The 15,456-nt window shown below is 51.4% G+C and overlaps 1 protein-coding gene across 3 annotated transcripts in view; it reads right to left on the reverse strand.

Annotated features, from left to right (window-relative positions):
- Window positions 1–600: 600 nt before the first annotated feature.
- Slc41a3 (solute carrier family 41 member 3) overlaps window positions 601–15,456 on the reverse strand; it is a 41,539-nt gene continuing 26,683 nt past the window's right edge. For all 3 annotated transcript variants that reach the window (XM_085840306.1, XM_085840304.1, XM_085840305.1), the window contains 7 exons: window positions 13,324–13,468; window positions 11,497–11,643; window positions 9,929–10,073; window positions 5,978–6,057; window positions 4,591–4,725; window positions 2,738–2,886; window positions 601–1,416 (listed from right to left, as the gene is read on the reverse strand). In XM_085840306.1, the coding sequence (XP_085696432.1) occupies window positions 1,204–1,416; window positions 2,738–2,886; window positions 4,591–4,725; window positions 5,978–6,057; window positions 9,929–10,073; window positions 11,497–11,643; window positions 13,324–13,468 (1,014 nt within the window). In that variant the 3' untranslated portion in view covers window positions 601–1,203. The remainder of the gene's footprint in view (window positions 1,417–2,737; window positions 2,887–4,590; window positions 4,726–5,977; window positions 6,058–9,928; window positions 10,074–11,496; window positions 11,644–13,323; window positions 13,469–15,456) is intronic.

Genomic DNA, 15,456 nt, shown 5'->3' on the forward strand with positions numbered 1-15,456 from the left:
ACGAAGACTGGACTTGCCCCTAATCAGCAGGAAGTAGTCTACAGAGGTCTGTGCCCCCCTCTGCTCCTTCTAACCTTCTTTCTCTCCTACCTAGTGTTAGGAGATTGGGAAGGATTAGGATGGAATGATGGAATACAGGTTGGAATGGACATAGAAGTATAAGAGCCCAATAACATAGCTATAAATAAATAAATAAGCCACCAGCCAATGCTCAATTCTTCTGTGACACTGACTGACTCAGGACAGAGAGGAGGGCTCTGCCCACACTTGTGCTGTAGAGTGCCCAACCCCCACTCAGCTCATTCTCTATCCCACCTGGCTCTGTGTCCACGAGGAGGGTGACCCTGTGGGACATTAACCTATCCCCCAGGCCCTGAGCTCCTACCTGAGACTGGCAAATGGGAGTCTGGCTGGAGATGGATGTGCACAGTGTTGGATCAACACGTCTTCTTCCCTTAAGCAGTTGGCAGATGCCATGCACACTCAACCAAACCATGAGAAAGAGTGCACTAGAGAAAAGTCATCTACTGCTCGGAGGCTGCGTCCCACAGCCCCCCAGCTCCCTGAAGGATGGAGGACACCGAGTTCACATAAGCTATGTTTTATTATACATCTCTTGATTGCCAGAACCTATACGGAAGGTTCTGTTATAAAACAGAGAAAGTGGGAAATAAAAAGAAAGCAGCCACAAGATTAAATGCTGGAGTATAGAGGAGGGGTACACAGGGCCTGCCTGGGGTGAAGGTGCATGGTCACTGGGCCCAGAGCACTAGTAGCATGAGCCCAGGCAGCTGGAGCTGAGCCTGGGGATGGCACTCCTGAGACCTGGGGACACAGAGTTCCATCCTGATCCACCCCAATGGATCACCAACCCAGGTTGCACCAACAGGCTCCTTCCTCAGCATCTTCAGGTTAGAACAGCCTGCCCTACACACACACACACACACACACACACACACACACAGAGTCCAGGCATACAGACTCACACACTTGCAAGCAGAACTCCTAATGTCAGAGCTCTACCTCAGGATGGGCTGCCAACTTGAGAGTCAAGGTGTGTGCTTGTCTCCTTGACAGACTGATGAGGCCACTGCCCTCGCAGGTGTTTAGCAGCTTGAAGCCTGACAGCAGGGGTGAACGGCTTGCCAGACCACTGTGGACATGAGGGAAAGTTTCATGGAGACCTGCGGGTGGTAGGCTCTGTCACGGAGGCACAGAAACCAGCTCTGAGACCAGCTCCTGAAGATTAGCTCTGCCCCTCAGTAACCAGTCCAGGAAGAAGCACAGTGCCAGCAGGCTAGTGCCCAGCAGGTCCCCCAGGCCCGTGAGGTAGGGGATGCAGTGGTTGTCAGGATCCAGGGCTTGGTGCCATGTCAGCCGAACTGTCACTTCTGCCAGGTACAGCAGGATGACCACCTGCCAGAAGAGCAGAGGGAAGACACAAATCAGAGGCCCAGAGACAACGGAGAAGAGCAGCTGGTTTCCATGGACACCACCGACCCCAGCGTGCTCCCTTTCCCCAGCTTTGCTTGGGGACTGAAGGATCTTGGTCTTGTGCTGGAAGCTCAGTTCCCACTGTGGCACTGAGGTGTGTGTGTGTGTGTGTACCTTTCTGAGTTGAGGCCTAGTGAGGAATGGGAAGGTCATGAATAAACTGATACTTCTTGAGGGAGTGGACCAAGTAAGTCCCCTGGGTTCTCAAAACAGGTAGTTGAGGAGCAAGGCTGCAAGGCTAGGGCTATTGCTACTGACTGGATTTCTCATGAATACTCATGGCTGGCTCCCTGTCCACTTGCCAATGTCTGTCACATGCTGGTTGGACTCCTCCTCCGCACCCCCCCCCCCAACAACTTTAAGTGTGAGCAAATCAACTTCATTACCCAGCAACACATGGGCTGGTTGTGGTCTAAAGACGGCTCTGAACTCAGCCATCGTAAGCCCTTCCTAGCAGCTGGGTTCTGCTCTGGCCTCTGAAGTTCTACATGGGCATGGTGCCACTCACCAGCCAGGAACCCTCCCTGCTTGAGCCCCTGCCCCTTGGGAGATTTGGTGAGTCCCTCAGGAAGCTTCCAAGGAGCAATCCACGTGGCCCTACTCAGGTCCCACAGTCCCTGCAGTCTTTATCAGTCAGTGCCTGCCTCGTTCCTTCTCCCTAAGTAAACTTGGACTTGCCTGAGTGTAGAGACAAGGAAACGCTTCAGTGAACCCCTCCTGAAGCTGCCATGGTGTCTATTGGCCTCTCTGCTGACACTCTAGGCCACCAGGGACATTAGCCAGCTGGCTTCTCAGCAGTGCTGAGGACCCCCTCTCAAGCTTAGCCTTTTTTCACACTGTCCACATGCCATCCTGCCTGGGAGAAGACTATGTGTGCCTTTAAGCATCATGTAAAGTGGGGGCTTCTGTGAGGGGTGGACAGCCGGCTCAGCCTCCTGTGCAGAACACAGTGTGTCCACAGCTGCTCTTCCAGCATGGTGTGGCATGTGGAGTGCAAGCAAAGTGAGTGAAGTGTTCAGTGCGAGGTGCAACCATGCAGCATGCAGTGTGCAGTATGTGGTGGAGATGGGTGCGAGGCGTGGGCACACAGCATGGTAGCCTCTGTCTAGGCCATGCCACTGGCCTTGAGCATGTTGGCTGAATCTTCGTATGATGGGACCTGCACTCGGTACCTCCCACAGTACCACTGATGCTGGCTGAGAGGCCCTGAAGGCTGCGTGTCTCTGCACACTGTCATCCTCACCTGGACCACGCCTGCCACCAGGTACAGCAACATGAAGATCTTGCTGTTTGTCACTGACTGGCCTTCCACCAGGCAGATGAGGTAGAAGAAAATCAGGTGTCCTGGGACCACCAGAAAGAGCAGGACTCGTGCTGACACAGAATTGATTTCTAGAAGGAAACCAAGAGAGTCACAAAACTTACATCCTTGTAGAGGCCATCTTGGCAAAGGAAGAGTCCCCAATGAGGCACCCAAGTTCCTTCACCTACTAACACCTATAATGCGGCACACTCTATTAAGTGTGAACTCAGTCCTGGCCTTCCCTTCCTTCAAAGGGCTGACATTTGAGGTAAGAGTGGCCAAACAGAGGCCATTTCAAATGGCAAGAAATACTAAAAGATAGTAGATCAATCAATCAATTGATAGATAGATAGACAGATAGATAAACAGATGAATAAAAATAAAAATAATCTCAGACCAGGAAGTATGTATAAGGGAGAAGTTCCCCCTTAAGATCCCTGGGTGGAGAGGGCATAGGCTGAGGCCTGACACTGGTGTGGAGGAGAGACTGGAGAGTATGACATGCTCTTAGGGCCCCTGGGTGGCTCCTCGTACCTCAGCCCTGTCTGTGCAGCTGGGGCAACAGTGAGCTCTGAGCTCTGTTTTTCTCTGTTCTAGTGAGTTTAAGGATCCCTAGAGAGTGGACTTCACCTCACCCAGACCCAACAGCAAAACACTTGGAAATTACAGCAAGTGAATGCGACCCCCTTCTCAAACACAGTCGTACAGTACAAGTCATCACTGCCCTCCTGAGAAAGTCAGGAAAAGGCAGGAAATCCCATGTCAAACTCAGAGTCCAACAACAACAAAATGAACTGAAGGAGCCAGTGAACTAAGGCAGTTGTGTTTGGTTGGTTTTAGTCGTTAGGACAGAGTATGGCTCGGTGACACTGCATTTGCTGAGCATGCTCAAGGCCCTGAGGTGTCATCCCCAGCTCCACAGAAACCACGTTTGGGGTGGGGGTGGGGGTGGGCAAACAGGAGCAGGGGATCCTATAGCCCAGGATGGCTTTCAACTCCTGATTCTACTGCCCCCACCTCCTGAGTATTGGGATTTTAGCTGTGCACCACCATGTCCACTGAAACACGGTGCTGGGCCTTGAACACAGTCAACCAAGCTACATTCCCAGCCAAGTGTGTGTGTGTGTGTATGTGTGTGTGTGTATGCATGTGTGTTTTCTTCAAGAGCTGATTATTTTTTAGACAGTGTCTCTTACTGACTGGCCTGAAACTCACCCGTGGGATGAGACTTGCTGGCCAATAAGCCGGAGGAGTTCACTTGGGGTCACTTCCTAGTACTGGGGTCACAAGTGGACCATGCCTGTTCTTTGCTGTTGTTTTTGGTTTGTTATATGGATTCTGGGGATTGAACTTGGGTCCTTACACCTGTACAGCAAGCCTGTTCTCCTGACCCAGCCATTTCCTCAACTTTTCTCTTTCAAAGGCATGTAAAGAAAGCCTAAAAGGGAAGCTGTGAGGTGGGTGAATACCCCCCAAATATGCAGCTTTTAGGAGCACGTGCCAAGTGGGGCAGCTGGACTGAACACTCAAGAAAATCTGAAGGAGAAGCACGTGTGGACAGTAAGAATTGAGCAAAATGCAAGATGCCTAAATAACAGAAAGCTGTCTTCCAGTTTGTGAATGGCATTAGAAAGCACGGGAGCATGCACCACTACTTGTGAGGTAGACAGCACTGTCACCTGAGCCCAGAGATTCAAGGCTAGCCTGGGCAGCATAGTGAGACCCCTTGCAAACATAAGAACAAGGGGTGGGGGATAAGAAGGTCATTTGGCCTCATCAGACAGCATACCGACCTGAAGAGCAGAAAATGAAGCAGGGGTTAGGCCAGAATCTTTTCATCTGGACAGGGAGGACCCCGGGTGTGCTCCACATATGCAGAAAGGTGGAGATGCGGCTAGTCTGAATGGCCACCAGGTTGCCACCAACACCTGTGAGGAGAGAGGGGGTGTGGCAAGCTCAACTTCTGGCTTCTAGCTCTTCCTGTATACGGTTTCCTTTAGGATGGTGTCCTTGATGGGTGCAGCAATTCTTATCTCCTCTTTGATTGCCACTCAGACTTGCTGGGCACCCAGGGAAGGTTGTCTTCAGGAAGACTCAAGAGGCTGAAGAATGGTGCGCAAAACCTCAATAGGACCCAAGAGCCCAGAAGACCAAGAGCTCACACCCTGGAATCCTGAGACATCCTGGTGAGGATGTGATTCCCGCAGGATGGGATGGTCTAGCTGGCCACAGCCTTCTCTTAGCATGCCCCTGATAGGAGTCCACAGTCTAGCAACAACTTTCCCTAGCTCGGCCAGGGACACCCAGGGTCTGAGATCAGCCTCATGGGTGGCCCCAGTGGAGAAAGACATTGACCTGCAGGCAGAGGATGGCTGGACATTTACTTCTCTTGACTATACACAACTTTAAGAAATTCATTGTGTTTATAGATTCCACTCTTTATCCCAATTCCCAACCTCTCTTCATCTGTCAGCTCCCTGGCAACCAGAATCCAGCTTCCCATGGCCACCGTGGCAGGAAGGACAGGGCAGACGGCACTTCCTTTAGGCCAGGAATGGCCTCCAGCTAACCCCAGCCCCATCTTGCTGACATCTCTGAGCAACTAGGAGAGGAGTCAGGGTGTCAGCACCCCAAATCCTGCAGACCAATGACAGTAAGACAGTGGAAGGAAGTGAATCCATGCAGGACAGTGGGGAACTTGTGGGGCTGAGTGCCACACAGGTTGTGATGGTTGTCACCAGGCCCAGAGAGTAAACCTACTACCGTCATGGGCTTTATCTTTAAGGTGAAGACAGAAATCTAGAGTCTCATGTGTTTTAATGTTGCCAATGACTCTGAAACAAACCAAGCAAACCTGGCCTGGTGCTCTCACCTATAATACCAGTACTTGGGAGGCTGAGGTAGAAAGATCATCACATGGGTTCAAGGTCGACCTGCACTACACAGTTCCAAGGTGCCTAGATATACAAAGTGAGACCCTGTCAAAAGTCTTGGTGTGCTTCATTCCCCTGATGCTGTGGGGTCCCTTCAGATCCTTTGCATCTGAGAAAATCAAGCCTAACAGAACCTGTAGGCTGTGCAGGCTCAGCTTGCCCAACCACCTCACAACTGAGGCTGTATACCGATGTTCAGGCCCCACCAAGCCCAGGGTCCCTAAGAGGAGCCCCGCCCACCACTTACCACACATGACTGGAGTCAGGACAGCCATGCCTTTAAACTCATGTTTCGAAATGGTTTTGCTCAGGATGAGACCTCCGAAACTGGGGAGAGAACAGAGCTGACATTAGAGTGTCCAGGCCAACTGTCCATTGGCCACCTTCCTGGGCTTGGAAAATACCACCCCCTCCCTGTACAGAATGTCTGCTGCAACCACAAAACGGACTGCAGTTTCCTACCAGAGAACATGGTGGGACCAACCCTACAGCCTCTGGGTCCCACCAGCAGCTATGCTGGGACAGTGACTAGGTGGGAACTGTTTCCCTGGAGCCTGGATGAAGGACCCATGTGCTGGGTGGCTTTTGCCAACCTGACACAAATCTATACATATCTGGGAATAAGGAACCTTAATTAAGAACATATCTCCATCAGGTTGGCCTGTAGGCAAGTCTGTGATGCATTTTCTTGATTGATGACTGATACAGGAGGGCCTAGCCCATTGTGGGTGGTGCCATCCCTGGACAGGTGATTTTGGGGTATATAAGAAAGCAGCCTGAGCAAGCCATAGGAACCAAGCCAGTAAATAACACTTCTCCATGGCCCCTGCTTCAGTTTTTGCCTTCAGAGTCCTGTTTTGAGCTCCTGGCTAGACTTCTCTTAGTGATAGACTCTTAAATTGTAAGCTGATATAATCCCTTTCCTCCCTAAGTTGTTTTTGATCATGGTGTTTTATCACAGCAATAGTGTGGTGGTTTGACTCTGTTTGGCCCATGGAAAGTGACACTATTAGTCTGTGTCACTTGTTGGCCTTGTTGGAGGAAGTGAGTCACTGTGTGGGTGGGCTTAGAGATTATATACTCAATCTCCATCCAGTGCCAAAGAACCAATCAGTCTTCTCCTGGCTACTTTCCAATCAAGATGGGGAATTCTCGGCTCCTTCTCCAGCACCATGTCTGTCTGTACACTGCCATGCTTCCTGCCTTGCTGATAATGGACCGAACCTCTGAACCTGTAAGCCAGCCCCAATTAAAGAGTTGCCTTGGTCATGGTGCCTCTTCACACCAGTGGAAACCCTAACTATTTAGCAACCCTAGGACACCTGCACAGATGTCTCATTATGGTCAGCATACCACAGCATCAGGACAGGGCGTGGAGCTGCGCTGTGCAGTTCTCTCTAGCTCTGCCCAGCTTCAGCCCTCCTGGCTGCCAATACTTCTGCACTGTGCCTCAGAAGAGTGGACGAGGCCTAGGTAAGAGGTTCAGAGTGTACGAAATGTGCAGCTCACTCACACCAGAACACAGGCGCTGTGGCGAGGCTGTGCCAAGCACCTGCCACCTTCACTTTGAGTGCTCCAGGGTTCTTGCGAGGGAGAAGGTTGAACAACTTGGCTGGGTTAAAAAAACACCTGTAGATTGTTGGGGCATATGTTTGGCTGTGCTACGGGGAATGCTGCCCTGGTCTTTCCTTCTGTGCCCTTCTCTAGACTTTGTGGTCACCATGACATGGGGAGCTTTCTACACACAGAGACTCATCTCCATGTTTGGCCTAGCAGCACAGGACCCAACCAACCATTCGGAACCCTCTAAAACCATGAGCAAATCACTTCTCCTCCAGGTTGTTTCTGTCAGTGACACAAACAGCAGCCACAAGGAAAACTAGCACCAGAGGCACAAAGTCGCCCATGTGACCAAACCTGACCACTTGGCTCTGAGCTCTTTGGAACTGGTGTGGGGAGGAAGTTGGAGACATCCGGAGATCTGGGCTATGGAAGCTTAGAACGTTCTAAGTGGAGTTTGTGAGAGATCAGAGTGGCAACAGAAACTTGAGACAGTGAAGGCCTGGCTCCCGTGGGGCTTCAGACAGGAATGAGGACTCCACAGGGAACTGAGCTAGGAGTCCTTCATGATATATCCTGGCAAAGAGTTTTGTAACAATAGTCCAGTAGGAGTAGGAGTGACTCATGAGGCACACTCCTGGCTGAGAAAACAAAGGCATCAATGGGCGCTGAGGACAGAAAATCAGTTTTCCTCCAGGTGGGGCCCCTGGTAGGGGCCTGTGCTACAGTGGGCAGCCCCCGCAGCTACATGCATGTGGATGGCAGTAAATGGACTCAGTAGGATACATAAAGATAGGTATCTTTGTCTGTCTATCTGTCTGTCTGTCTATAATCCTTCCATCCATCCATCAATCCATCCAGCCATCCATCCACCCACCCACCCATCCATGGAGGACATGAAGTTGGGAAAGCAATGGGAAAGATCCTGGAGGAGTTGGATGTGGAAGCCTGGGGTATGAGTTTGCTCAAAAATAAAATGTATTTATGTACAAAGGGACAAAAGGGAATTTTGCTTATTTTGGTTATGCCTTGAAAGCGCTGGGACTGGATATAAATAACTTATTTGGTGGAAACATTGAGGCAGCACACCACTCAGGCTGTGGTGTAGTATTTCTGGCTGGTTCTAGTTAGAATTACAGTGAGAAATGGGAGAAGAAAGCAGATCAGAAGGACCAGAGGGAAATGTACAAGTCTAGAAACATTGAAGAGGATGTGGCTGTCAAAGGACAGTGAAGAGAAGCCAAGCACTTTGCACTGGGACAACAGGAATGCCTGAGGGTGTCTCAGGAATTCCTCAGTGGCCAGACTCCCTTGCTACCTGCAGGGTGAGCTAGGGAATGTCTTTCTGAATTGAGCACTCGACGGCTGCTGTATATGTGGTCCAAGGGATACTTTGTGAGCTAGTGGTAGACTTCGGTGCTGAACACATGGTACTGGTCTGCGGCATATATAATGCAGGTGTAGGAGGTCATAGAGGCTCCCATCAACACTCAGAAGTCCTCAGAGGCCAGGCAGTGTAAGGCAAGGTGATGACTGCTTGAGGGGGTGATGCATGAAGCTAGGAAGGTCAAGCCTAGGCTGAAGGGGAACTAGGATGTTCAAGGTGCCAAGCAAGGTATGGAGGCAGCAAAATGTAGAGAGCCTGTGGGCAGGTGATCGAAAGGCCATAAGGGGCTGGACTTCCCAAGCCCATTGAAGCTCATATCAGGCAACCATGTGTTCCAGATGCCAGACACAGGGCTACAGATTTAATACCTGCCTTGCCAAGTTGCAGTCTTAGTCTGGCAGTCTGTTTTCTCTGAACCACTGTGTGTTGGGAGAATACAACTTGTTTTTTGACTTACAGAGTCTAGAGTCTCGAAGAGACCTTGAGCTTACCTGTGCTGGACAATGTGGAGATTGTTGGCACCATGGGGATGCTTGCCGCTAACCCGAACATACTTTGCAGTATAAGATAGAGGTGAGCTTTTGGGAATGACAGTGGGATGTTATAGTTTGAAGTGACTTATCTTTGTGCCAACTTGACAAGGGGTGGATTGTGATGGCTATTTAAAAAAAAGGGGAGGAGCCTCACTATGTAACCCTAGACAGCCTTGGACTCATGTAGACAGGCTTGACCTCAGACTTACAGAGATCCCCCTGCCTCTGCCTCCAGAGTGCTGGGATTGAAGGTGTGTGACACCTCACCTAGTCCGTAATGGTTAATCTCACCAGCCTGCTTGACATATTTAAACTCACCAGGCGATCAGCACAACATGTGCCTGTCAGGACATTTCCAGAGAGGATTTGACGGTGGGTGATCATTGGGGCTCTGACTTGGGGGGTGGATTAACCCCTTGATAGATTAAGAATCTTCCTGTTGGGAGGTGGTGAAAGGCAGGAGGTATGGCTAGTTAGAAGGAGGAGGTCACTAGGGCTGTGACTCCCTGGAGGCCACATCTTGTCCTGGCCTCTTCCCATGTCCTGAGCATCTCTGAAGTGAAGGTTGCTTCACTGTGATGTGCTTCTGGGACCATGGTCTATCCAAGAGCACATGGCCAGATGGTCACAGACTGAACCCTCTTCGACAGAGAGACAAATAAGCCTTCCTTCCCTGAAGTTGTTTCTGACAGGCATGTCCGTGTCCCACGCTGCTCACCTGCTGATGATCATAGCCAGGATGATGGGGAACCACCCATACTTCAGGATCTTCATGATGGGCGGGTTCTGCTTGGCAATGAAGAGCCACAGAGGGGTGAGAGCCAAGAAGCCGACACAGACCAGAGGCGTCAGATACCATGTGTCTGAGGGAAAGCAGACATACAAAGCTCAAATGGCCAAGGCTGGCACAGAGGAGCAGGTTGGAGTATGGCCTTTCATAGGTGAGACGGAAGTTGGGAACCGAGGGCACTGGCCATTTAGAGGGGCTGTCTCACCATACCTGCCAGAGAGCAACAGTTAAGCAACTGGGAAGCCCCTCGAGTCTGTCCTGCCCCATCCCTGCATTTCGCCGACGCCCTGGCGATCGTCAAGACCCTTGGTCTGGTTTTCCCAGGACAGGCTATGAGCAGATAGCAGATTCATGGCAGTTCTCTATAACCCTGCTTAGAGGTCCAGAAAACCCAGAAAAGCAAAGAGGTAGTTCCCAGGGCACGTGGCCTCAGGGGTGGGATCAGGAGGAAGCTTTCTCCTGGCTAAGACATTCTGTATTATTGTGGGATACGGGTCAGGCTGGCCCAATAGCCACTCATTTTCCAGAGTCACCTCCAGCTGTGAGGTCAGTGCACCGCCCACCCAGGGGCTTTGCTTCTGCTCTCTCCCAACCTCGTTCCATGTCCCACATGTGCACAGAACATTGACTTGCTCTAGACTCATCCCTGCATCGTGTTCCTGCCCGCCTGAGCAGCTCCAGTGCTAGATGGCTATAGGTGGTGTACGTCTCACTCTGCTCTGGGTGGGGTCCCTCTCTGGGTATGGTGTCACCACTACCCCAGACACCACAGCCCACAATAATAGTCCCTTCATCTGCCACAGGTGCTCCAGGCTAGCTATAGACAAAGTGCTTTGTGGTAGATATGGCTAGCTTCTGTACCATCCCCAGAGCTGGAAGGCAGGTCCCTCAGGCTCTAAGCAGGCCACTAACACTCAGGGACACAGTAGCCTGTACAAGTGTCTCCTTACAAGGCACTTGGGAAGGCACCCTGCCCAGGTTCTCCATAACTTCAGACAGGAGCCATCCAGCTCCCCCCTTATACTGATGCGTCTTCCTGACAGCTCCTGGCATGTGGGAGCTAACTCACTTCCCAGTCACTGAAGACCCTCTCCTGGGGCCAGGCCCACCGCCTTCCTGAGCAGAGGCAGTGGCAAGAGGGGAGGGGAATGGCACTCATATTTGTTTTACAAATCAAATGCAAATAATCAACTCCTATGAAAATCAGACAGGCCTAAAAGTACAACTAGGTCATCTTATCTGATTCTCGGAGGCTCCTCACTGCCACCTAAGAGGATGGTTACAGGAATCAGTCAGACTGGACAGAGATGCCCCAGGTACAGTGGAGGCCATACTGTTTTATCTGTACCTGTGCTTACTTCTCAGACCTCCAAACCCTGTCGACTTGAGCTGCTTGTGTGTGTGTGAGTGTGTATGTGTGTATGAGTGTGTGTGTGTGTGTGTGTGTGAGTGTGTGTGTGACATCTGCTCATGTCCCTCCCAAGAGCCTTCCCTACCTTTGTGGCTGTAGAAGAAACTGCTCATGAGGGCCAGGATGGACAGGGTGATGAGGTCGCCCAGGCTGGCTGCAATGGGTGTGGCGATGTTATCAGGGTTGACCCCAAACTTCCGAGCACCAATCACTATGCAGATCATTAGAATTCCTGCAGTGGGAGGAGGGGAGGCTCAGGGAGTGGTTGGTGGTGAGAAGGCTTAGAGGCTCCCCCACCCTCAGGAAGGGTCAAGCAGGTGGTCAGAAACGGAATAGTTATATCTATGAAAGTCTAGATGCTCAACAGGCTGCCTACCTCCCTAAGTTTCTGTCACTAGATGGAACCTGTGGGGGTGGCAAAGGGTGGCCCGAAAACCCTGAAGACACGCTTGAGCAGGCAGGTAGCCTCTGACCTCTGGAAGCACCTGGAATTACAGGGACGCGGCATTCACAGCCTCTGCTACATGGAGGGCTGTTCCAGGATGCTCTAAGCAAAAGTAACCTGAGGGGCAGAGGGACCCGGCCTCCAGGAACGGCTGAGTCCTCTGAGCAACCTATATATGAGACATTTCTTAGGCTCAAGCACCAATGGAGGCTGGGGAGGGAGGGCAGGTGGATGTGTGTCCCAACCCCATTGGGGTGAAAGGCTCTGCTCAGGCACCAGAGACATCCGGGGAGTCCCTTATTCTAGGAGCCCAGCAATACTGTCCCCGAGTCACATGGATGAAACACATGACCCTGAGGTGCAGATGGTGATGGGCTTCATGGCTTGGCTGGGAGATCAGAGCAGCACATCTCCAGGGGCTCAGCCCCAGGACCCTCCACTCTGAGTGCAGCTGCCCTGCAGCCTTGCAAGCCTCATTAATTGCTAGCTGGGGCTTCGTCTATTTCAGCAGGCTTCCCTTGGTTCTTCAAAACATTATGCATCTTGGCTTTTAGAACTTAACACTACTCAAGAATCCTGTGACTCTGAAAAGAATTCCAGAAAGGCCCTTCGCTTGTCCCCTCGTACCACAAAGTGAATGGAGTTAAAAATAAAAAGGACTACATTCACCCTCGATGCCACCACCTGCCACATTGTGTCCTGTGTGACCAAGCCAGGGCCCTGCTTCTTCTTTCTAAACTCGGGCGCCAAGTGAACCTGAATTTACACAACTGAGCCAATGGGCTGGTGCTGGTCTCACTGAATGCTTGTAATCCCAGTACTCAGGAAGGTGAGGCAGGAGGCTTGTTATAATTGTGAGCCAATTTGTACATGGTCCTGTATGTGGTTCTATTGACACATGTAGAGGCCAACAAACTAGATGAAGAAAGCTGCCTTGCTCAGGTGTCTGACTTCATCAGCAAGGGGTGGCAAACTGAAGAGAAGGACAGCAGAACTCTCTCAGGCATGCACATGCTCTCTGCACACACACATACACACACACACACACACACACACCTGTGAGAAGGCACGGGGCAGAACCACTACCCCCCACTCCTGGAGTTCCACACTAGTGCCACAGCAGCTTCACTGCAAACCTCTCTGTGAACCTTAACAAAACAGCAGAGAAGCAGCTGGCCTGGTGCCTGGTGCCTGGTGCCTGGGGTCTGGGGTGTCTGGGGCCTGGGGCCTGGTGCCTGGGGTCTGGGGTGTCTGGGGCCTGGGGCCTGGTGCCTGGGGTCTGGGGTGTCTGGGGCCTGGGGCCTGGGGCCTGGGGCCTGGGGTCTGGGGTGTCTGGGGCCTGGGGTCTGGGGTGTCTGGGGCCTGGGGCCTGGGGCCTGGGGCCTGGGGTCTGGGGTGTCTGGGGCCTGGGGTCTGGGGTGTCTGGGGCCTGGGGCCTGGGGTCTGGGGTCCATGGGCATGGCTCACCTAGGGCCAAGGCAGCAAGGAAGGCGGTGATGACGCTGCTCGTGCACAGCAAGGCCACCTTGGCCCAATCGAACTCCTCGTGGGACACTGTGCCCAGCATCAGGGAGGCCACTGCAGCCAGGAGCCCCACAACAGTGGCCTGCACCTGCCAAGACAGAAAGACCCCATGAGAAGGGTCCCTGACCACTGTCACTTCCCCTGTCCTTTCTGACTTTTGGTCACCTCAAGGGTCAAACAAGACCCTTCTATCCTTCATGCTGGGCCCTGCTGGCAGTTTTCCTCCTCAGCATTTCCCTCCAAGGTGATTCCCTGGAGAGCCTCCCTGTCTACCTCTGTCTCATGTGAGATGCCACCTGCAGGAGGAGATCAGGGTCTTGGAGGGACGCATGCCTCTGACTGGCCTCTCATTCCCATGGTAGCCCCAGACCCACAGCAATATCACATATGCTGGTCTCACACCATAGCTATCCTGTCCCCAGCTCACATTCTCCTTAAACTACTTCCCTGTCTCTGGAGCATGATGCTCTGAGCCACTAAGACCCTTACCACCTAGAGTCCAGGCCTGAACCAGCATCAAGACCCCTAGTCTAAAATGTCTATATTACCAAAGGATGAAGGAACACAGATAGAGCCTTGTAATGTCTATGGACAAGAAGAGCAGGTAAGTGCATGTATGCATGTGAGTGCATGTGTGTGTGTGCATGTGTGTGTGTATGTGTGTGTGTGTGTACATGCATATGTAGAGGTCCAAGAATAACATGTGGAGCTGGTTCTTTCCTTACACCATGTGGGTCCCAGGGATCAGGTAACCAGGCCTGGCAGCTAGTAAGTGCCTTACCCACTGAGCCGTCTCATGGCTCCCACTTTCTTCTTTCTTTCTTTCTTTCTTTCTTTCTTTCTTTCTTTCTTTCTTTCTTTCTTTCTTTCTTTCTTTCTTTCTTTCTTTCTTTCATTCTCTCTCTCTCTCTCTCTCTCTCTCTCTCTCTCCCTCCCTCCCTCCCTCCCTCCCTTCCTTCCTTCCTAGATTTATTTATTATGTGTACAGTATTTTGCCTGCATGTACAGCTGCAGGCCAGAAGAGGGCACCAGATCTCATTAAAGAAATGTTATGAGCCACCATGTAGTTGCTGGGAACTGAACTCAGGACCTCTGGAAGAGCAGCCAGTGCCCTTAACCTCTGAGTCATCTCTCCAGCCCACTTCTTATGTTTTGAGACATGGACCTGGGGCTGTTTTCGCTTAAGGCTGGCCGGCCAGCAAGCCCCAGGCATCTTCCTGTGTCTGCCTCCCTGTGCTGGGACTGCAAGTACACTGCACCACACTGGGCTTTTTATGCCGGTTCTGGGGATGGAACTCAAGTTTGGTGCTTGCGGTGAGCACAACAAAAATCCCAGGGTAACCAATGTATTCCACACAGAGTCCCCACACGATTTCTCATGGTGTCTGATGACTCCAAAGGCCACAGAGATGGGTAACCTTATAGGTGCAGAGCCAAAACAATTTTCTGGAAGGAGGTTCAGGGGAGGGGTTTACTGGTATATACCAGATACATTGTAAAATATGAGTCAAAATATACCATGAAGCTGGAGAGGCAAGAGCAGCCTGTCATTGCCAGAGAGAGATGAATGGAGATGGGAGCCAGAAGGGAGCGCAGAAAGTGAGCGCAGGAAATGGTCTGTAAATTGAGGCTAGTGAAGAAGGGATGAAGAAGGCATATCCTGGATATGTGACCTCAGTGAGTGAATACTAAGAAATTAGAGCAAAGGAAACTGAAGGACTGTGGCCAGGAAAAAGGTGGACCCCCAGCCCGCTTTGCACCCTTAAACTAAAACCGTGGGGTGAAATAAAGGGATATGTGATAGAATGCTCATGATATTTGCAACCAGGCATGGTCATACCTGCCTGTTCCCACAGTGAGAGCCATGGCAGGAGGATTGAGATGTCAAGGTCAGCTATTCTACATGAGAACTAGCAAGAATCAAGTAAATGTTTTAAAATATCTCTGACCACCAAAGGCCTTCTTTTCAAGATACAGTATAAAATCCATAAAGAAGAGTACAAAGCTGGGTGTGGTGACATACACCTGCCGCTCTGGAGACTGAGGTAAGAAGGTCACAGGCCAAGGCCTGCCTGG

This window comes from Mus caroli, unplaced genomic scaffold, assembly GCF_978045245.1.
Source record: "Mus caroli unplaced genomic scaffold, Mus_caroli_1 scaffold_7, whole genome shotgun sequence".
Classification (NCBI taxonomy): Eukaryota; Metazoa; Chordata; class Mammalia; order Rodentia; family Muridae; genus Mus; species Mus caroli.